The sequence below is a fragment of the Centroberyx gerrardi genome, chromosome 11 (assembly GCF_048128805.1).
Source record: "Centroberyx gerrardi isolate f3 chromosome 11, fCenGer3.hap1.cur.20231027, whole genome shotgun sequence".
NCBI lineage: Eukaryota > Metazoa > Chordata > Actinopteri > Beryciformes > Berycidae > Centroberyx > Centroberyx gerrardi.
This window is the reverse complement of record NC_136007.1, coordinates 8,524,303-8,547,647: the sequence shown is the minus strand read 5'-3', so window position 1 is coordinate 8,547,647 and position 23,345 is coordinate 8,524,303. Positions and strand designations below refer to the sequence as shown.

The 23,345-nt window shown below is 41.3% G+C and overlaps 1 protein-coding gene across 1 annotated transcript in view; it reads left to right on the top strand.

The window, feature by feature from the left end:
* Window positions 1-3,542: 3,542 nt before the first annotated feature.
* Window positions 3,543-23,345, top strand: part of stk32a (serine/threonine kinase 32A) — an 82,855-nt gene continuing 63,052 nt past the window's right edge. The window contains exons 1-3 of the mRNA XM_071916322.2: window positions 3,543-3,598; window positions 6,111-6,262; window positions 22,705-22,878. Of these exons, the coding sequence (XP_071772423.1) occupies window positions 6,144-6,262; window positions 22,705-22,878 (293 nt within the window). The 5' untranslated portion in view covers window positions 3,543-3,598; window positions 6,111-6,143. The remainder of the gene's footprint in view (window positions 3,599-6,110; window positions 6,263-22,704; window positions 22,879-23,345) is intronic.

Below are 23,345 nucleotides of genomic sequence, written 5' to 3'. Positions count from 1 at the left end.
TTCCCGCGATTTCTTGGTTGCAAAATGGGAGATAACAAGAAAAAAATATATAATTTATGTTTTGATTGAATTGGAGAGTGAACCGAACAGGTTATTTTTCAACAAGTGACACAGACACAGCTGCTGACAGAACGTAACCGGTGTCTCCCTCTGTGCCGAGTGTCCCCGATTTCTTATCATTTCACAAGGTGACACATGTAGGTTGAGTGCACAGTTGCATCATTCGCTCGCCCTCTCACAGACTACAACAATAAAGATGCAAATGATGTTTACCCACTCTTCACCTCTGGTGTCAGTCTGTAAGGTCGCTGGTTGGTAGGGAAACGCTGGACTGGAATTGTTCGGGGTCGAAGCACCACAGGAACTGGAACCCTGTTGTTTTTGTTAGGATTAGGATTTCTTCCGCTTCGTCTCTTTCTGCCTTAAAACGATCTGGAGCTCAGAGACTGAAGACATAAAGCAATTTCAAATCTCCCCAGACAAAAAAAAACAAAAATACACCGATAGACCAGATGGTGGCGCTGTAACAAGTAACCTTACATTTTATCCAATAAAATCTATAATTTTTTCCCTTCAGATTCCTTGGCTCAAGGCAAATCTGTTGCACATACTGGTTTTTATTTCTGCCTTGATAGTTTGTCTGCCATTTGAATTTTATGCAAAAACATTTTTTTGCTATTTCTCATGCAAAGTTGATCAAATGTCCATGAAATTTTGCACACAGCATATTTGGACTTCCTGGATTATGGCTATTACATACTCAACAAGTGAGGCATAACTCCTAAATGATTAATGCTAGAGCAACCAAACATTATATACATGTTTGGGATGGGCACAGAAGTGCATCAGACCACATTTGGTCATACTGCATAGCGCCACCATCAGGCCAACCTTGCAATACTTTCTCAATATCTACCAAATTTTACGCATAGCATTGAACTGCCTAGTTAGTTATTTTATTGACACAAAAGGTTAAAATATTTGGGTCCAAACAATATACAAAAAAAAAAAAAACATTTAGTGCAAGAGCAATCAAACTTCAGGATTACCACTTTAATGCACAAAGTTTATATGACTTAAAGTTTTTTTCTTTGCTTTTATGTAATTAAATTCTTACAGCAATGACCAGTTTGCTGTTCTTACTTAGAAAACAAATAGCCCAAAAACTTGAACAATCTGCTTGAATCATGTCACCTGCACACTTTTAACCCATTGCTCAGAACAATTTTTGTTTGGTATTGTAAGCTTTAGAGTCAGTAAAAAAAGTCAACGCTTACATATTTTACTATTTTAATTACTTTTATTTTATTCAGTCAGTGCTAAGAATCAGGAAGACTTTATTTGCAGAGTAAATGTACAAGATTTTGTTGTTGGTGGCAGAGACAACAATAAGGTGTTGTGCAGTTCATACTGGAACCATATTTGCTGACGTACATAAAGGTGTGTGCTGTCAGGACATGTTTGTCTCCTCTGAGAATGACACATGTGGCAAATGTGTCCCCTATGTGTCACATACGTTTTCCACCTCCAGTAACCAGGAGGCTCTGGTTAATGGACAGGCCCCGCTGATCATGCTTTATTCACATTGCACCGGCGCACGGACCCATGGGTTGTGTTTCAGTTGTCAGAGCAACAGCATGAGCGCTGATGTGCTCGCGCTGGTGGGTCCTTAAGTGATTTACAGGTTTCTGCGTGAGAAGGGAGGGAGGGAGGGAGGGAGAGAGAGAGAGAGAGAGACAGAGTGAGCATGAGACTCAAACTGAAAAGGCATGATTACTTCAATCCAAACTGATTAGCAGATGTCAGTCAAATTCAAATTGACTAGCAGATGAGTTCCTCAGTCAATTTAGCCCATGGAAAGGGTGTCAATATGTCAATTCAGTTGATATGGGGATTTCAATCATTACACGGTCTGTTACCCATGTGTCAGTCATTTAATGTTGCACATTAAACCATTCAAAATTCTGCCAGCAACATATGACAATCTCTATCTCCATTCAATACTCGCTCGCTCCCTCTCTCTTTCTGTCTCTCTCTCTTTGTATGTCTGCATATCTCCCTCTCTCTCTCTCTCTCTCTGTCTTTCTCTCTCTCTCTCTCTGATCACACAGCTCTGCTCTCTCGTCCATGACCACAGCTGTCTCTCTGAAAAACCCATCAGAGTAGAATCTCCAAGTAGCTCAGCAGGAAAAATGACCATATTTATCTGCAGTGTATGTGTGTGTAAGTGTGTGTATGTATACACAACGGGTCTGTATATGTATGCGTGTGTGTGCATGTGTGTGTATGTGTGTGTGTTAAAGCGTATGGTCATATGGTCCCTATCAGAGTGGGTCGTGTAAACACTCCAACACAGATAGTGAGAGAGGAGGAAGTGCCAGTGATATGTGACTAACAGAGCATAACATTAACTGTCACATCCAATAGATGTACTGACTACTGGCAATATGTGAGTGTGTGTGTGTGTATGTGTGTGTGTGTGTGTGTGTGTGTGTGCAAAAGAAGCAGGTAATGTGTGAAGTGAGCACTGTGTGTATGTGTGTTTGCATGTTTGTTTTGTGTGAGAAAGTTAGATTGAGTGCAGAGTGTGAGTGTGTGTTTGTCTTTATGCGCACACTTTTGTGCATGCAAAAGTTAGATTATGAGTCAATTGTGTGTGTGCGTGTTTGTGTGTGCGTATGCATTTATGTGTGTATGTATGCATGCATGTACATGTTTGTGTGTGTGTGTGTGTGCGTGCGCGCTTGGTCAGATGAGTGCAGAGAGTGGGCAGCAGCTGTTCCATCCTCGGGGAAACGGCAGAGAGGGAAAACCTTCTGTCCTGGTTGCCATGGCAGCAAGAAACAAACAGCCCCATCCTGTTCCAATTGGAGATAAATGTGCTGTTAGAGGAGAGAGGGATAGGGAGTTCAGCTATTGGTCAGAGTTTGCGTGTGTGTGTGTGTGTGTGTGTGTGTGTGTGTGTGCGTGTGTGTGTGTGAGAGAGAGAGGGAAGAGAGAGATACTGTATGTCCAAGTGCATGTTCACCTGGCAGCGTCTCTCTGCTGTAAAGAGAATTGTAAAAAGGCTGAAAGGATACCGAAATACAAAAAGTCAGATAAAACTGTCTTTTGTGCAATAGAAAAACATGCAACGTCCTTATATGATGTCTTTGTACTAAAGCCCACTGCTGTCCTTTGGCATAATGTAAGTGACCTCGGGCCGCCATGTGAGATTTTTTTCCATTGAGGCCTGTCTGCTTCAGCTTGATTGTAGCATTATTGAAATGAGCTGAATGCGAACCTTACAGCGAACCTAACTGAATTGACACTTAACATTCAAATCTCTTTCCATTTGCAGACAGTAACGAGCCCTACTTTTCATTTTAAAAAGGCGCCAAGTGTCATCTGGTTTCCATGGCATTATATTGTATTTGCTGATAACACATTCTCATACATATTCCCTTTTCAGACGCAAGCATACCGTACGTAGATGTATTTCCATTTCTGCGTTTTTGTATTTCATGAAAGTTAAACAGATTCTCTCCTCTCCTTTCCCACAGTCAATTTCGACCACTTCCAGATTCTGAGGGCCATCGGAAAAGGGAGCTTCGGAAAAGTAAGTCCTTTTTTTTTCGGGAAACGTGTCTTTTACAGTCAAAAGGAAAAAAAAAAAAAGATGAATCCAAGTCACTCACAAATGAGTTAGCTTGCATGAATCCTTTGTTCTAGTGGCTTACAAGAAAATAAAGTTAAAAACAATGTCCCAATACATTTCAGCTTCATGGGTAGGAAAGTAAGGAAGTGCCCAAATTACAAATGAAATGATAAGATTTCTCCTCTTCTTCAATACAATATTAACATCACTTGCAGTCTGAGCATTCCACTTCAATTTGCCGGTCTAGTGCAGCAACCAGCAGATCTAAACAAGGGAAAGTAAAGCAAAAACAGTGAGCAATGCACTTGAGCAATCTTGTTCACAGCAAAGGCACTTTTTATACCACTTAAGATGTAAATTAACTGACTTTGTGTCAGATTTGTTTTGAAATAATAAGATATTTTGATTACCTTTCCTTTGTAAAATCATATAAAGGAAATCACAGTGGGAGTCTAGTTGTGGAAGTGGATCGATCGTCTATTTTTCTGGGGAGAGAAGTATTAGCCCACAATATCTGATTTGCCATTGTTAAATTAATGCTGTGTGGAAGGATACAAAATAATGTGGCACACTAAAGAAGATCGCAGTCATACACACACACACACACACTGCTAGTGCTCTCAAAACACCCAACTAGAACAGTTTTTATGTCAGAAACACACACGCACTTACACACTTACACACACAGCATCACCATTCTAGACTATCGCTTAGCTCACCAACAACAGATAAGCAGTCTAATCACAGTGGATGGCAAGCTGTTCAATAGGAGGAGAGATGCGATCAGGGTTCGGCTGATTAACTGTGCCAGCTGGTCCACAGATCACTCTCTTAGATAGCAGTAATCACTGGCTTATTGACGGTTAAAGCACAGACAAGCACGACTGCACATAAATGTAGGGTATTACACTGCTGCATATTGAGAATACTGTCTATTCTCACACACATTTTCAAACGGGAGCGGGCAATCAAACTGTTATATCACACACAATTTGACATATATACACACAGCGACCTAGAGTGCTCCAGGTATTTTATTTTGCATTTCGCTGCATCACATGAAAGCCTCTCCATTTATTTCCACTCGTCTAATAATAGTAAGAATAAGCAACAGCGCTGTCTGAAAGGATTTCTCTGCGATTCTGAAAGAAATGGTTACATTCCCTACTGACTTGCACTAGCATTGCTAATGAATGCTAACAGGAGGCTGTTGCCAATTTCTCAGGAGCATAATACACTTGTGGGAAAACTTTTTTTTTTTAAATTTCTTATGAGAGGTCTTAGGTTAGTGATCCTAGAGATTAAATGAGTAGGCCTCTAAAAATCCTGAACCTTCCTTTGAACCCTGTAACAAAAACAACATTTCTGGTTATTGCAGTGATGTTAATAGTGAACAGGTGGAATTTATGCACCAGCTTCGCTTTCATATATTCCTACTTTTGCCCCCTGTGATTAAAATGAGAGAAAGACCATGGATTGGTTTCCTTTGTTTGTTTGTTTGTTTGTTGGTTTGTTCGCTACAATATCTCAGACATTGCTGTTCGGGTTTTGACAAAACTTTTAAGGAATAATCCATCTCACTACTCCATCGTGACATTTTCAAAATTACACCAATTGGACCAAGGTGACACTACATTTACACTTGAAAGAATGACGCATCTCACTACTGCACTGCAACAACAATATTCAAAATAACATCAATTTGTCCAAGGGGGGCGGGGGGGGGGGGTGGGGGGGGGGGGGGTCGGATATCTCAGACACCACTGATCCAATTTTGATGAAACCTGGGGGAATGATGCATCTCACCACTTTGTTGTGGTATTTTCAGAATTACACCAATTGGTGACATGAGTGGTGCGCTACGTTGCTTGTTTGTTTGTCCATGTGTCACGTGCCATATCTCAGACACAAATGATCAGATTTTGACAAAACATGGAGGAATGATGCACTGCAGTACTGAATTGCAACATTTCAAAATGATGTCAATTTGCCCAAAGGGGGGGGCTACATCATTCATCTGTTTGTCCATGTGTCAAACATGATATCTCAGACACCACTGATTGGATGTTGATGAAACCAAAGGGAGTGATGCATCTCACTACGTAGAAAATTACACCGATTGGCTACATTGCTTGTTTTTCCATGTGTCACATCCGATATCTCAGACACCACTGATAAGATTTTGATTACATTTGGGGGTATGATATATGATGAATTTTGTATTTTGCTAGAGTTTGTAGCATTATGAATGTGCAGAAAGCAATATATGAGTCATTTTTGACAGTCTTGAAAGTACAAAGGCACAAGATATACAGGAGGTGAAGAGAACAGTTGAGTCGTCCTAAATTGGATTAACTGGCTTCCCAAGAACACAACCGCAACAGCAAAAGATACGCAGGCAAAAGAATAACAAAGTGTTCACATAGTTTTGGCCACAGCAACAGATTTATTTAACTTCATGTGCTCTTACCAGGTTTGCATTGTGCAGAAGAAGGACACTAAGAAGATGTACGCGATGAAGTACATGAACAAGCTAAAATGTGTGGAGCGGAACGAAGTGAGGAATGTCTTCAAAGAGCTGCAGATCATGCAGAACCTTGAGCATCCGTTCCTTGTCAACTTCTGGTAAGCCACCATGCCCGTGTGAATGTGGTGCATATACTGTGTGTACTTCATGTTTGCATGTCTGTGTGTATCAAGTGAGCCTGTGCAGTTTTCTGTGAATGACAGGGCAAATGACTCCGGACAATTTCTTAAGAGTTTAGGAAAAGGCTTCCAAGTCTTTTTGAATTCAGAATGCTTTTACCTCAGTATCTAGTGGTGTTGATTTAATGTAACCTTCCAACCTCACACTGCTAACTTTACTCAGTCCATGAGCTTGACATTTTGAAGCAATAGACAAAAGCAAACAGGAAAGAACCAAACTTTAGGTTTGCCATTTGTCTCTCAGAAATGTGGTTTTTAAAGTTAAAATGTTAAGTAGTACAATACAGTACAAAGTTCATACGAAAAATTGAAGTACATGTTCATTTTAGTAGGTCATCTCCACCAAGGCTTGTGTTTCACACAAGTTATTACCATCAGTAATCAAATTTTACAATGGAATGTTTTTGCAGTGAAATCTATGCCACATATTTGCCTTTTATGGTGATTGTATCCTGCCCATTAAACCAGTGGGTGCACAGACACATGCAGAGAGCACATGACCCATTTAAAAAAACCTTTCACACGATTTTGGATTTAGTCTACCGACCCATGAAAGAAAGGTGTTTACCACTGAAGAATACTCACTCAAATCTTCAGCATCCATCTCAGCTCTTCTCACCCCTTGAAGCCACTAAAAGGAAAACGTTGTTTGCTCACTGATCCAAGCTCTGATTTTATGGGCATGACCCTTCTCTTGGCAGCGTCTCATTTGCCCCCTTTCGCATTTGGGGTTTCAGAACCCTTTCTCTTAACAGTGTGCACTTGACAAAGCACGTTCAAACTGTGAGTACTAATCTAAGATGACTCATCAGGTCCCTTCAAGTAGCTCATTCATCACAATTTGAAAGACAGAGCTTATTGAGCACCACGAATCATACTTTGAGATGCTTGATAAGTGCCAGGCTTGTTAAGTTTCCGTCTGAAAGGCATCACCAATTCTTGATTAGCACTCTTACTCTGCGGCGTCTGATAGGGACCCTCCCTGGTTCCTTATAATTATAAAGGCAGAGAGGAAGGGAGGACTGGCAGGTCTGTCTAAAGAAGATGAATAACTGCCACATGCAGTCCCTGCAGTCCAGTTTGTGGAATCCAGGCACCTTTAATGGCTCCTAATGCTTGCTAATCAAATTTTCTCCACATATTGTCGAATTGTTTCCCTCCTTTATTATTCCTCGCCTTGATTCACAAGTTTGGTAATGGCCTCTGATAAGAACTGCTATTTTTGGCTTAGGCGGCTCCCCGGGAAAAACAATGAGCACTTTTTTAATTTGCGATTGCAGTGAGATCTTCAACAATTAGATGAGATAATTTGCCTAATGTGACATTGATGCTCTCCAGGTCTTTCTGTGTTTTCCTCTCGCTCCACCCTCTGTCCTCTCTCCTTGCTTCCCAGCCTCTCTCCACCTCCCTTCTCTTCCTCCATTTTTCAATCCAGTCTCTTCTGTTTTTGAAAACACTTCATTATCCCGAACAGATATTGGCAGAGAACGCATCTACGGTATGACTGAATCAATAGCAGTCTTTTAATTACTAATTTGAGGGTAATAAAGCAAAAACCTCCCAGAGTGTGAGGGGATGAAAAAAGAGGAAAGGAGAGGAAACAAGAGGAGAGTATATACGAAAGACATGCAGGAGGGAAAAGGTAAAAGGAAGAAAGGAGTAGAGGGAGGAAGTAGAGGAGGAGGACAATAAAGGAAGTGAATAGAGGGATAGAGAGGAGAAGTACAGTACACACTCATCAGACAAACAATGCCAGCGCTGGCTTGCTTGATTGCATGCTGTGTCGGACAATAAATCCAATAAAAAAAAACACACAGGCTGGAAGTTAATGCTTTTGGCAGCGTTTTAAACACCCTGAGGTGGGGGAGATTTCCCCTAGAGATGTGCTTGGGTCAGCTCTGTGCCCACTCGCCCACTCTCTCTCTCACTCTCTCTCTCTCTCTCTCTCTCTCTCTCTCTCTCTCTCTCTCTCGCGCTCTCTCTCTCCCTCTTGCTGGGTTGCATTGGCGCAGGCTGTGATTGTCCTGAGGTAAGTGCTCAAGGTCAGAGATGGAGAGAGAGATTACCTGCATGCACCGAGCCAGGGACAAGCAGAAACTAAACTTTCCTTAACACTGCAAAAAATCTCCATCTTAACAAGCCATGTAGTCTATTATTGAGTCATAAAAATCACAATTTTCTTAAAATAAGTGAAAAATCCTGCCAGTGAGGTTAGATAATTTCACTTGTTTCCAATGCAAATCAACTTGTTTCAAGAATTTTGCAGAATCAAGTGTCATTTTCTTGATAGTAGTGCAGTGATCTGCCTTATTCTGACTTGTTTCAAGATACTGACACTCATTTCTAGAAAATTCCTGAAACAAGTGAAACTGCATTGGAAATAACTGGAGTTATCTCACCTCATTGTCAGAATTTCTTTTCTTGGTTTAAGAAAAATAAAATTTGATGGCTGAAAATGAGACTTAAGACTGAAGATGGATGTTTTTTGTAGTGTCCACCTCCTCCACCCTCTCTTCCTCCTCTCCTCATGTCCTCTTTTCCTCCTCCACCACCTCCTTAGCCTCCTTTTCTTCTCTCTCCCCTCTGCTGTCACTGCAGTTGCCTCTTGGTCTGACCTCAGGTGTCTTTCTGTGCACTGTGTGCAGCTAAGCAGCAATGTACTTGAAAGACAAGGGCAATTAGATATGTATATGTTAACCGTCTGCTACCTGTTCTGCTCCATCTGTTTAAATTGAGGACTGCTTTTTGTAGTACACCAATGTAAAGAAACTGCAATTGATTTATTAATGGTAGAGCTTTTATTTCTGTTATAAATATGGATATGATGTAAATATGATTCACTTTATATCCTGTTGTATTCAGTATGATTGGGTATTTTATCATATGATGTAAACCAAGTCATTCCAAGTCACTCTATTCTTTCATTTGAAACATTATGTATGTTAAATATGGAAATACTTGCCTTCAACTCTAAAATGAAGAATAGTCCATCTGTAGGTTTAACCTCAGGCTATAGTAAGTCTGTGATACTGTCTGTTTATTGATGTGGCAGCACTAGCAGGGCAGGCCGTTGTGCCTGCGTGGCACTAAGTGCCAATCTGTAAGGGGAGCTCTCATTGGCACCGGGCTGCTTTGACACAAAGGCCGGGGTTATAGTGTATACTCACACTGTGTCAGAGAGAGATAGATAGATAGAGGGAGAGAGAGAGAGAGGGAGAGAGAGAGAGAGAGAGAGAGAGAGAGAGAGAGAGGGAGAGAAAGAGAAAGAGAGAGAGGGAGAGAGAGAGAGTCAGCAACTCATCCTGCACTTTCTGCCAAGATCAGACGGAGCTGTATTCCATTGAGTTTCTCACTACCAGCCCATTCTTCTTCCCCTTTCAGTGAATTTCTGCAAAGTTCAAGAGAGAACGACCAAAGTGAGACAGATTAAGTGTAGACTTTGTGCAAGGCTGTCTCGTCCGCGTCGTCTTTCTCTCCCTCCCCCCTTTTTTTAACCAGGCACTTTGCTGTTCATTTGTTTGCTGATGGTTGCTGATGAAATGCTATTGAAGAGGAATTTCTTGAAACTACAGTATCTATGTGTTTGCTGGTTGATGTGAGGGATGTGTTGAGCATGAGCTGTGTAATGTTTTCTCTGTGAACAGCACATATTTGTTTGAGTGATTAGGGCCTAAAGCATAAGGCAAACAGTGGCGCAGTCAGACACACTCTACCACGCTGCAAAAAAGGTCCATCTCGAGTTTGTTTTTGCAGTGTATGCCTACTGCAGAACTGTAATTACAAAGATACAGCAACAATGATATGTCTTAGAAATTGTTTTTTTCTTTAGAGGAACTGCTACATTTTTCTTTATTTTTTCTAAATATATCATTACCAAATAAATTGCAAAATAACGATCATCTGCAGGATGCCTCTTGGGGCGGTTTCTAGTGGCACATTTCAGTATTTCCCCTTTGCACTGCTTTCGATAAATAACCTCGCAGTTAAAGATAGAGATAGATGTTGCAGAGAATCAAGCCAGAGAAACTCTCAAACTGCTCAAAATGAGAGCACAAATCAGGTCATTTGGGCTACAGCTTGTAACGCTGAGACTAATGTTAGGATGTGTCATCACAACTAGTTTCAGAGTGATACTGACAAAACAAAATCCTGCATGTATTGGCAGGCACACAGACGATTACATCGCTGAGGAGTCTCAATATGTTTTCTTGCACTGGGGTCCCAGGGCTACAGAATAATAATGGTGTGCAATGGCGTGCTCCAATCCAATGGCGTGGACTCCTGAAAACATTTCGGAGCCCAGGGCATCTTTTCATTTGAACAGAATATGCTTGTTATCATGCAATGTTATGAACAATGTGTAATACAATACTTCCATTGAAAATATACTGACTATTATTATTCTAAAGTGTCTATCCCCAGTGACAACTACTCCTCTGATGTAACATGCTATGGTAAAAAGTAATTGCGTAACTGGCAGAGGAAAGAAGAAGGAGGACATAAAAAAGTCTGAAACATTATGGATAAAAAGCTTCACTTGCTTCAGGGAGTCCCTCTTTTGCTCCGTTATTATGTAATCTTACTAATGCATTTCATTTCTATGGAGAGCAAGACGTTATTCACTGTTATTCCCCATTCATGTGTCTTGTGACCAAATAGCAATGACATAATGTCCCTTAAAAAGCAATCTGATTTCCTCAAATGCTAAAAAAAAAAAAGGAGGAGAGGTGGGGGTGACTGCAGGACAGAGCGGAGTATTCCTCCAAGCATCCTGCTATAAAGGGTGTACTATATCAGAAGTATTGTATGATATAGTCCGCTCAGGTATAGAGTTACATTTGCATTTCAGATTTTACGCATTTAGTTGGGGTTATTATTTAGAACGACTTGGGTACAACAGAGGAATAAGCTAAAACCCCTATACTCTTCCAACATCACAAGCAACCAATAGTAAGGAGTACAAGTTTGCCTGGAGCATAGATGCATTGATGCCTAATGTACTGTTAGCCTGTGACTTTGGCACTCAGTACAGAGCATATCTACAGCATCCACACATCACATCTTTATTTTATACAAACATCATGTGTTGCTGAACATCGGCAAACAGCATGTCACAGGATATTTGGCCAGGTGTCAAGATGGTGGAATGGAAGGTCGTATAGTCAGTGTCCAGCGGAATGAGCAAGAAAATATCCAACTCAAGTACTGTTACTTAGGTGGAAGTAAAACCGCTGGTGTAAAAATCTACTTAAGTAAAGACAAAACTTATCTCATTAGTAAAAGTTACTGAGTTACATCAAAAAAAAAAGTGGGCTAATAGGCATGTACCTTGTAAACATAAGAAACCTTGTAAAGGAAAGAAAGAAAGAAAGAAAGAAAGAAAGAGAGAAAGAAAGAAAGAAAGAGAAAGTGACAGTAGTGGCAGACCAGACATGATCTCACGAGGTGGACAATTTGTCTCCATTCACTGTCTATATAAGCGATATATATGCCGACATGAACCAGAAAAGTTGAAGAGAAAAGTTGAAAAAAAATAATTATGCAAATGAGCATGACAGTCATTGCACAAGAACCAAAAGCTACTAACTTTAGCTCTGGTGCTAGCTTGCTAGCCTAACTATCCCATCACATCCAAATAGCTCTAGCCAGCTAGCTAGCTAGAGCAAAACACAGTAGGTTATCAAGATTACGTTTTCCATAAATATGCTAAATGAAGAAATTGCTAAAATACAAAATAGGTCTCCATAAACAAACATTGTTAAACAAACTGAGAATTTGCTCGGATTGCCCCCCAAAGCAAACTCAGTGAAAGTTCTCAAGCTAGAACTTAAGCAAGACAAAACAAAGTGGTCACCAAAGAGAAAAAAGTGATAGAGAAATAGACAGGTAAATCACGGTTCACTGCACTGGAGGTAGAAGGGTGTGAGGGCAGAGATAAAGATGAAGCTGTGGTTCATCACACCTCACACCCCCCACAGACAAGATGTGGGCTACAGGTGTGTGTGTGTGCAGGATGGTAGTGTGTGTGTGATTCAGCAGCTGAGGCAGCATTAGATACAGACTGATGGGAGCTGTCAGTCAAAGGGAGGTGTTGGGAGACTGGGGTGTGAGGAAGGTTGGAGGGATGTCGCTATCGATCCAACACGTCAAAGAGTGGGTGGGTGACCAACCGTGTCTGCTTCTGCGAGGGGAGGCTTCGGTCAGTTGGTGTGTGTGTGTGTGTGTGTTTGGGAGTTGTGTGTGTGTGTGTGTGTGTCTAATCACCCTAATTACAATACTTTGTGCTGAACAACAAAGTCTTGATTAGCCATTTTGCTATTGAGATGTACTGATTTGGATTCTCTACTCTACGTGAAACTTCTTGATTCAAACTGTTCATTAATCACAAAGAATGGCTGCTAATTAACAACATTCATTATACCATTTGGATTGCTGATGGAGTTTAGTTCACTTAGTTCACAAAAGGTTTTCAGGTTATGTAAGACGGAGTACTACAGGGAAAAAACAGTCTTTCTTCTAGACAATACTACTATTCTCTTTCAAGAGGGGAGACAAGTCTAATGCTTTTGCTGGATGATTTCTTTTGCTTGATATTGTGATATGAATTGTAAGATCTGTGGGAAGATCTGTGGAGAGTTTTTTCTTATTAATTTATTCTTAATGTCCAAAAAATTGTATACGAGATGCTTAGGATTTGCTCAGTTAAATGAAAGATTTTCAGCTTGATATGAAGTCCATGAATTCTGCTTAGCACAGGATTAACTTGTTTAGAATTTCCCTTCTATAGGAAACTGACATTCCTTGCAATCTAGAAATTGCAGAAGTCAATATTGCTATTGCCATTACTGTTACTTTTAAAGAGGGGAAACAGGTCTTTCTGTAAGGACACACTGTTACCATTAGTTTTTGAGCCCCTGTGGTTTCTAGACACTTCCATTACTGATGTGGCCTGGGGTGACTCTGCCGCTAAAAGCTCCATGCAAGATGTTCTCCCATCAGTCTGACTGCCTGCAGGCCATTCAGAGGTCACATTGAAATGCATGTGTGTAGCGGAGCAGAGAAAGACACAGAAAGAAAGACTGAGAATGAGAGAGAGAGAGAGGGAACTTCAGAGAAATCGAAAGAGGACAAGAGAGACTGAGGGAGAAAGGACAAGAGAGAGCAAGCGAGAGGAAGGGAGATCAAGAACGCTGTGATCAGGGAAACAGGCTAGATGCCAGGAAAGCTAATGAAAAGTCTGCAGCATTTCAACATAATGTACAGGTGGGACTCTGCAGTCTGACTGCCGCTCTGCACTCTCTACCCAACATGCTGGTCAAGGCATCCGGCTTCTGTACAGCTGCTAACGGATGCTGGAGATCTTTCTGTCCTGTTGTTGCTGTCTGCAAAATGAAATAGAGACAGTTGACAAGGTATTGCTGCTGTACAAATGGAAAAAAAATAAAGCAATTTGCTAATTGTCTGGCTGATCCATTTCTCTCTCTCTACTCCCACATCTGTTGTCATATCTTTTCCTCTCTCTCTCTCTTTCTAACACGTTTAATGGTCTGTTATTTATTGGTTTTAGGGTGGTCAGAGTCCATGTCCAAATGTAATTACAGCAAATATCAACGTAAAAAACAATAGCCTACAAAATCCTCACAAAAGCTCACACGGAAATATCAGAACTTTTACAAAATCCTGCAGTTCTGTGAAATCTACAGTTGCCTCATGCATTCAGATGTTCACATTTGTTGCTTTACATGTCCATATCGCAGTTGTGTGAACTAGTAAGCCCCCATATGTTGTTTATTTGGGTGAATATTTGAAGCTATAAACAAGTAATATAATGAGTAAAACTGCTCAAGTGTAAAATTGGATCCCTAGGTCACTGTTTGAAACAACAAATTGAGCTGTTTAGATGTGGTAGCACTATTGCCCCAGCAATTTATATTAGAAAGGTTATTATAGGGCAGCAGGAGTAGTGGTTTTACATATTAGCTTAGAGGTCAGTCATCAAACAATTGACATCTGTTAGACTATTAAATGAAAAAATTATTGGGACTCAAACAGCATTGGCAGATGAAGCGCTGTTATATTTACTTAATTTTTACTAGGCTTTATTTTGATGGTATATTGTTTAATTTAGTGTGTATTAATTTTTTTTATCACTATTGTTATTATTGACAACTATAATGTATTTAACTTGGGTTTGTTTGTTTCTTACTGTCTGTCATTCAACTGCTGGCTAGAACAACTGAAGTTCCCTTCCGGGAGAATAAAAGTTATTCTATTCTATTCTATTCACATCCATGCAGAGGTTCAATGTGAATCTCATGCTCATATTACTGGTTGTTATTTTTGCTTAGAGCCTACCTGTGATGCAAAACTTAATGAGCACTGCATCCAATTCATGGTGACAGCGGTGGCAGGAGGCCACTGGAGACTTCATACATATTCAAACACCTTTCCAAATATTATGTCACTGTGTCAGAGAGAGAGAGAGAGAGAGAGAGAGAGAAAGAGAGAGAGAGTGGGCGATGAAGCAGGCTTGTTTTTACAGACCTTGCCCTTCGTTAGTGAATCGTCCCGGAGCAAATCGTCATAGGAGAGCAAGGACTATTCTCGTCCTAATTGGGATGGAGATGCTGCTTAAATAAATAGACAACAAATAGATTCTGCACAAACAAAGCACAATTAAGGCCAGTTCAGTCAGTCCCAAAGGGTTGCTGTTGATTTGCAAGTATGCTAATGCTCGCAATGAGTGTGTATTGCAAGAGATGGTGATATACGGTAGTCCAATGACGTGACTTTGATACAGTTCAGACAGTCAAGTGCTGAAAGTGCGATTTCAGAGTTGTTGACTTATCTTTGAAGTTTGGATGCTGTTGAAACCTACAGGGCTATGTGTGTGAAGGTGTGTCTGTGTGAGTGTGTGTGTGTGTGTGTGTGGGTGTGTTTATACGCATGTGTGTATGTCTGTGACTGTGTATTTTCCTGGGGAATCTTGGGAAGACTTGCAAAACTGGAAAAAAAACTCAAAAAGTTTCCGCAGCTGTCATTAGATCTTAAGAGAAAGGGAACTGACTCCGACAGATTGATGGGTAGCAGTGTGTATGTCTGAGTGTGTGTGTGTGCGTGTGTTTGTATGCGCTCGGCGTGCATGCATCTATGTATGTGCACACGCGTTTATCTGAGTGTATGTGTCTCTCCGTGTGTGTATATATATATATCTGTGCCAGGCTGTGTGTGTCTCTTTATGGCACCTTTGTTCCTGGGCAAGTGTGTGGGAGAAGTCGGTGAGTAATCATCAACTCTCCAGTCAGTCTTGTTTGCTTAGAAGACAGAATAACTTCCCCCGACACGGAGCCTAAGTGCTCTCAGTTTTTACCAACTCTGCTCTCTGATAGAAGGGCCTATGGGAGAGAGAGCAGGGAAACCTCAGCCAAGCATGAGAGCAAGTTTTCTACTAGATTAAGCCGGTTTCACAGCGGACTCGGCCTCCGCTATTGATTCCCTTGATGGAATCGCCGTCCCTGTCCAACGCAAACCTCCCCCATGAATATTCACCTATAGGTTACACCAGTTCACCATAAATAAATGCCCATTTTGCTATTCCCTATCACCGATTTACGTAACACAGTAGTGATTCAAGCCAGTGATTCATGACCAAACCCTTTCCCTAACCTTAACCAAAGTTGTTTACTTGCCTAAACTTAACCGTTAGCCAACCTTTGGAATGCAATTCAATTCGTGGCGGAGGAACTTATTTCAATTTGTGGTGGAGAAACGCTATTTTCACATCATACGTGTCCACAGCACGTAAATCGGCGTTTCAGAGTTTGTGTTCATTTCACATATTTGTGTGAGATCACGTTGGATTCAAGCTATACTCAACCTATAACCCTGCTCTAAACACCCGATGTTGGGTCGGCCTTTTTGCACAGAAAGTGATGTGTGTTTGGAATAAACAGAAGAAGAACTGGTTAGTTAGCATGAGCAGCGATAGCCACCATGGCTGAACAGACAAAGAAAAGAGCGCCGCCTACAGAAACTCAAACTTCATCAACAGAAAAAAACGTTACAGTGCAAAAACACCACAGCAATGATAGATAGATAGATAGACAGATAGATAGATAGATAGATAGATAGATAGATAGATAGATAGATAGATAGATAGATTAAAAATATGGATATTTAAGAGAAATATTGGTCTACAGTAAGTAACCCAACCCACTACACTAGGAGAAACTGTCTCATTGTGTACATGCTATAGCAGCTAAATAAATAAACAGTTGTTTTCCCTCTCAGGAGTTTCTTGGTGGAAGAAACCACTCTTTCCCCAGCAGGGAAAACAGCAATTAGAGTCCAGTGTGTGTTTCCTAAATGCTTGTGACAGCAGCCTCTTGGATTCTTAACCACCGCAACTAACTCTGCTGAGTTAGAGGTATTTACACTGTGTGTGTGTGTGTGTGTGTGTGAGAGAGAGAGAGTGTGTATGTGTGTGTGTGTGTGTGTGAGTGAGAGAGAGGGAGAGGTAATAAGATGATTGGTGATTGAGAGAACAAGATGGACTCCAGCAGACACAGAGACAGCTCTCTAGCTCGCCCTTTTAACACATTTTTTTTTATCTTACACATTTTCGCAGGCTGTGTCTCTGACCCTCCATGGCATGCATGTGGAATACGTACAGTATATCCTTTGCCTGTATCAATGTTTGTTTTTTCATCATAATATCACTACACTGCAAAATATCTCCATTTTAGTCATTTAGTCTAGTCTATTGGGTCCTAAAATCCTAATTTTCTTAAAATAAGTGAAAAAATCTGCCAGTGGGTAATTTCACTTCTTTCCAATTCCTTTGCAGAATCAAGTGTCATTTTCTTGATAGTAGCGCAGTGATCTGCCTTATTCTGACTTGTTTCAACATACTGACACTCATTTCTAGAAAATTCCTGAAACAAGTGAAACTGCATTGGAAACAAGTATAGTTGCCTCACCTCATTGGCAGAATTTTTCTCTTGGTTTAAGAAAAATTAAAGAATATGAGACTAAATGACTTGTTAAGATGTTTTGTAAGGATGTTTTCTGTAGTGTACAGGGTCTATATGGCAAACACCTTTAATAACTGTACAACAATGTCAGTTTTACTGGGAAAGTAATTTCTATCCATCCTATTCAGTCATATAAAATGAAAGATTATCACTCATGGCAGCTGCTGTAACTATTTGAGCTTTTTGGATTTTTTTTTTTTTTTGCCATCAAGTCTTCTCGACTTCTCCTCAGAGAAAAATAGCCTCATCTCAAAATGTGTGGCCTTCACATATTCATGCACACACAGCACCAGAGTGGTGGCGCTATGGATAATTGGGGCAGCAAGTTTTAACCGCCCATGAACCCAGTCAGAGATGTGCGTGCCAAAAACTACAAATGTTGTATCAAAGCAAAATATCGCTTTGATATTTAAGAGAATGTGATGCTAATGTGATGGCTACTGCTGTTTGATCTCTGCTTCCATACTCACTGCCAGACTCTAAGTGTCATATCATCATCCTCCAACCAAATCTCTCTCTCTCTCTCACGCACACACACACACACACACACACACACACACTGCTACCCACTGTGTTGCCTCACTCAGTTATCTTTCTCTTACATCTAATGGCAGCTGCTGTAACTTTTTGAATCTCTTTTCAGATTCTCAGCCATCAAGTCTCGTAAACTCCCCGCGGAAGTCCCCTCTTCTTAAAATTTGAAGCTTTTATGTCCTTCACACACTCATGCACACTGTTTTTCTCACCCATCTCATGTCCTTTTACACCCTCCACCCTCCACCCCCACCCCGCCCTCCACTCCAACACACACACACACACACACACACACACACACACAAACACACACACTTACTTTGCTGAAAACTTGGCTACGTGGCTAAGTTATTGCTGCGTGTCGGAGTGATTGATAGCATAGCAGCTGGTCTCATCCATTCAGCCACGTCACACACTCTTAAGTGGGCGGGGCAGGCTTCTTCTCCTCTGTTTTTGTTAAAAATGATGTCCATTAGCTGCTTGTTTATCTGCTGTGTGTGTGTGTGCCTGTGTGCTTGCATGTGTGTGTGTGGGTGTGTGTGTGTGTGTGTGTGTGAGAGAGGGATGGGTTGTCCCTGATGCTAACTATCACCATGCAGATTTCCAGCCTCAGGATCCAACAGCGGTGTAGCAAGCGATCTTGGAGATTATGTCAGACTCCTCTGTTTAAAAATGGAGTTGATGTCAGGGCCGTCACAGAGAAGGTAGAAGGGAGGATGCTCCTTTGTGGGGAGTTGTGCGTGTGTGTGTGAGTGTGTGTGTCTCTCTCTCTCTCTTGCAATGTGTTTGCGCACATCTACACATCTGGGTTTTTCACACATACTGTTTGCAGACTCTGTATCCGCTCACATCAAGTAGACTTAGTGTGTGTGTGTGTGTGCGTGCGTGTGTGTGTATATCTGCATGCATGCGTCTATCTAGGCAGCTACCCGTGTGTTCGCGCCTCTCTGTGCCTCCCTCTGGCTTGCGAGCGTGCGTGTGCGTCTACATTTCAAGCCGTTGGCAGTGAAGACGTCAAAGTGGCCTCAGCATCATCCGAGCCTCAGCAGACAGTTTGGAGTCAGCTCGATCAATCCCCACTCGCCCAGCGCCGAAAAAGCACCACCTCCAGTTTATCAGAGTAGGGAAGAGTGGACACCAACATCGGCACAAAAAACCCCCGGGGTCATTGAGGAGTATTCGTGTTTGTCAGTAGAAACCACTAAAGAGTCTGTGAAAAAAAGAATACATAACCCAGTTGGAAATCTCTCAGAAGTGCTGAGTGGAACTGCAGCCTATTTACTTCAGATGGGGAACTTGTTGGAGGACTTCAGAGGGGTGGTGGGGCAAACTTCTCCAACTTCAAGATCTAAACTCGGAGATGTGGGACTGTTTTTCCCACATATTTCACAGAGCAACGCTTTAGGCGAGCCAGGGAACGCTGGCTGGTGTAGCTTTTTATTTTTAATTATTATTTTTATTTTTTTGCACAAATTAGTTTCCTGTAAGAGAGAGACTAATTAGCTCGACGTTGAGAGGGGGGGAAAAGTACGGCCCCAGTGGGAAGCTCAGCATGTAAAATCAATGACGATTTGTGCAACGGCTTCTCAAATGGCGGGCGGCGGGCGGCGTGCTGATGCAGGCCTGCTGTGCGTGCCAGAGCCTGATTGATGGGTGAATAGATGGATGGTCACAAGGGCTCTTCTCACCTAGGAGCCCCCCCCCACTCACTAACACACACACCGAGAGAGAGACATACACAAACACACACACACACACACACACTGACGAACATGACAGTTTTTTCATCCAACTACACTTTTTATTTATGTTAAAGATCGTCACTACAAATGTCTTTAATAAAAAGTCAAAGATTAATTTATTGAAAACATACATTGTTTACTAGTTGCTATGGCAACCATCACTTCCGGTTGAATACGACTCTGACGGTCCGCTGCCAACGCATGTACACACACATAAAACACGAACGAATTGAACCAAAATACCATATTCAGCAGTGAAATAATAAGTACTGAACTTTTTCTGTTCTTTTCTGTTTCATTAGTTGTGATTCTGCCTGAATTCAAACCACAGTATCCGGATGCTGCTTTCATTCATTTTATTCATATTTCTTGGTTGCTATGGTATACAGTGTTCAGACCACAAAAAACAGACACAGAAAAGCAGTTGATGAGTGTGTTGCAACACAAAGCAGTAACACCATATCCTGTTAGGTATGAAAAAAAAAAAAAAAAAGCTGAAAAATCACATCCCCAGTCTCCCAGACTTGCAGCGAGGAGGCGTGACTGCAGAGAGCCAAACAGACGGTCCAGTTTTCTCTGCCAAATTTTTGGACCGCACAATGACATAAGGCATATTTAATAGTTGTAATGGCCTGCTTTAATGAAATGACAAGACACTCGCCAGAATGATGGAAACTTTGCTCACCCCCAGTTCTTGTATTAAAGAGCGATAGAAGCAGGGAAGAGATTGATTTGAGGAGACAGCACAGTGATGTAAAGGTGCTTGGTAGATACAGAACTTTGCTCAGTTATTAAGCTCTATTGAACCAGGATTTTTTGAACCAAGATGCTATACGCAACGCAACTGCATGGATCGCTTTATGAAATGTAAACAAAAACTTGAGAAACAGCTGGATATCTTCGGCATGCTACTAGCAACTTTGTACCCAGCACTGGTTCCTGTTCCCCAATGTAATCACGACCATATCAATTATATTTTATTATATTTTCTCTGTTTTGACTGTTGCCCAATTTGCCTCTTAGCGTAATAGAAAGCAACGTAATTTCTCCAGTGATGATGGCTGTCGCCAAAATACATTTAGAAACATTGTATCAGATATAGTCCATAAAGAAATTATCCAAACAGATGCAGATGATGTATTGACCTTTGTTGTTTATAAGCCTCCTTGGTACTTGGAGTATTTGACTGTCTACAGCTTTATGCTTCTTATTTTGTGTATAATTTGCAGTGATGAAATTAGTTCAGTCATAACAAAAGAGTGTCTTTTATATGAATACATGTAGACCTAAAAATTGTTAGCTCCTAAATAAAATGGGAGGCTAGTTAGGCCTAATCACTCATATATAATTAAAAAAATAATAATAATAATAACTAAGAATTTTTTTTATTTTTTCACATAATAGCAAATCTCATGCTCATTAAATAAAACAAAAGGGAACCACACGATAGAGTTTAAATAAGAGTTTTATAATTCTAAAGCAAATTAATTGAATTGCTGATGCAGGAAATACTTTTAAAATTAACATTTTTCTATTTCTTGGCCCCTTTCGGCACAGTCCATATCCAATTACAGTTTATATCTAAATCCAGACACAAACACAGATATCAAATCACGGCTGTCAGATTTAGATTCAGATAGGAACACTGTGTTACACCTGTTACCTGTCTCATCTGCCTCCTATCCATCACAGCCTCTTGTGTACAAGATAACGAAGGATTTCCTTAGCTTGTTACCCTTGAAGCCAGGATAATGAGCGTTGCCTCGGGCTTGACTTACCAACCAATATGCCGCTGCTCATCCTTCAGTCTGAGAGAGTTTGAAGAGTGTTTTTCGTCTGTTTGGCATCAGTCATACAGAGTGGAGCCGCCTCTGCCCTTAGAGACCTTGGGAGGCTTTGAGATTGTGTTTCCTGAGATCCTCTGTCAGCTTTCATTATGGGGTTGAAATACTGATGGGTAAATTTGTTGAACGTTCCTTTGTATTTGTCGAGCCTTTTGTACCTTAGTCTTGCATTATCTCTTATGACTGCTAATGTTGATTTAGCTGAAGAACATGAGGCTGAAAGGTAGTTTTTGCACTTTGTCTTCTTCTGTTGTTGCTGTCGGGTGAAAACATTGCATCTCCAAAGTGGCAACTATCCAGAGATGTTGAAAAACTGCCTTATTTTCAGTTAGATCATCATGCATTTTAGAAACTTTAGCATGCGTTTTAACCTCTTCTACTCTAAAGTCCCTCAAGCGGGATCATCATTACAAACACGTTTCAAGCCCGCAGAACTTTATTTTAAATTCTAGTCAAGATCCCAAGGTTTCCATAGATACCAAATATGTCCTGCTGAATTACAGGGAAATTGAATGAATTGTGCAGCCATAAAAAAAAGTCGTCTTGGGTTTGAATGAAAGTGTGCTGTAGCTTCAATGAAGTGTTGGAACGACCAGATACAGAATATATCATATGTATATAACATTGTCATACAGTATGGGAAAAGTATTTTTTGAAGCTGCTTAAGGAGAAAATTAAGGGGAAACTCAGAGTGCAAAGGGTTAAATCCCCAAACTTTAAGCATTTTAGAGTTAAATGGTTTTTCTGCAATGGCAGTGATATAGGTAAAACTTTATAAACCTCTGTGACACAAACCTGTATGTGGCTGGCTCATTTGCAGTTCTTTTGTAGCGTCTACAGAAAATAACTACTGTCAACTCTCTGCTCTCCTTCCCTCCCCTCCTCCTTCTCCTCTTCCCTTTTTTGCTATTCCTCCTCCTGCACTTCTGCATCTCTTCATTCACCTTCCTTTCCCATCCTCCCCTGCTTGACTCGACCTGCTCCCATTCACTCTCCCATTTATCCACTCCCCATTCCTTCCATCTCCATTCTTATTTCGCCTCCCCGTCTCCTACTCAACTCCCTTCCCCCCTTTTTCCTCCCAATCTCCTCTCTCTCCATCCTCTCATCCTTGCTCCTCTTCCTCTTTCTCTTCTTTCATCCATCCTCCTCGCCACTACCTGACCCCCCCTCCTCATCCTCCTCCTCCTCCACCTTTCCCCCTGCAGGTACTCCTTCCAGGATGAGGAGGACATGTTCATGGTGGTGGACTTGCTCCTGGGAGGCGACCTGCGCTACCACCTGCAGCAGAACGTCCACTTCTCGGAGAGCACCGTCAAGCTCTACGTCTGCGAGCTGGCCCTGGCTCTGGGCTACCTCCGCACCAAGCGCATCATACACAGGTGAGATGCGGATGAGGGAGTTTTCCTCCCTCCGCACCTCCTTTTCATTACTGTATAATGCGCCGCTGTTATTTCATTTTCTTTTATAGCTGTTATTTATCCGGGGAGGGGGTTTTGCTGAGCGTGCATGCTCCTGTTTCGCACCACTCTGCTTCACATTCATACAGCTGTTCACAGTGACACACAACCACAACCTGTCCACAACCTGTTTATTGAGCAGCACCACTGTAATTGAGGTTGAGAAATTGGGGTTATCACGTCCCTATTACTTCCCCCTATAAATCTTCCCACCCAGTCGGGGGGATTTGAACTGGCAAGCCCACTTCTCTAACCTTTAGGCTCCTAAAATTAATGTCATATAGAAAAATACTTGTATAGAAAGGACATTTCAGTAAGGTAAGAAGCTTGCTGACACGGGGGCTTGAACCAGGTCCCTGAAGTTGAAGAACAGTCTTCCTGTACATTAC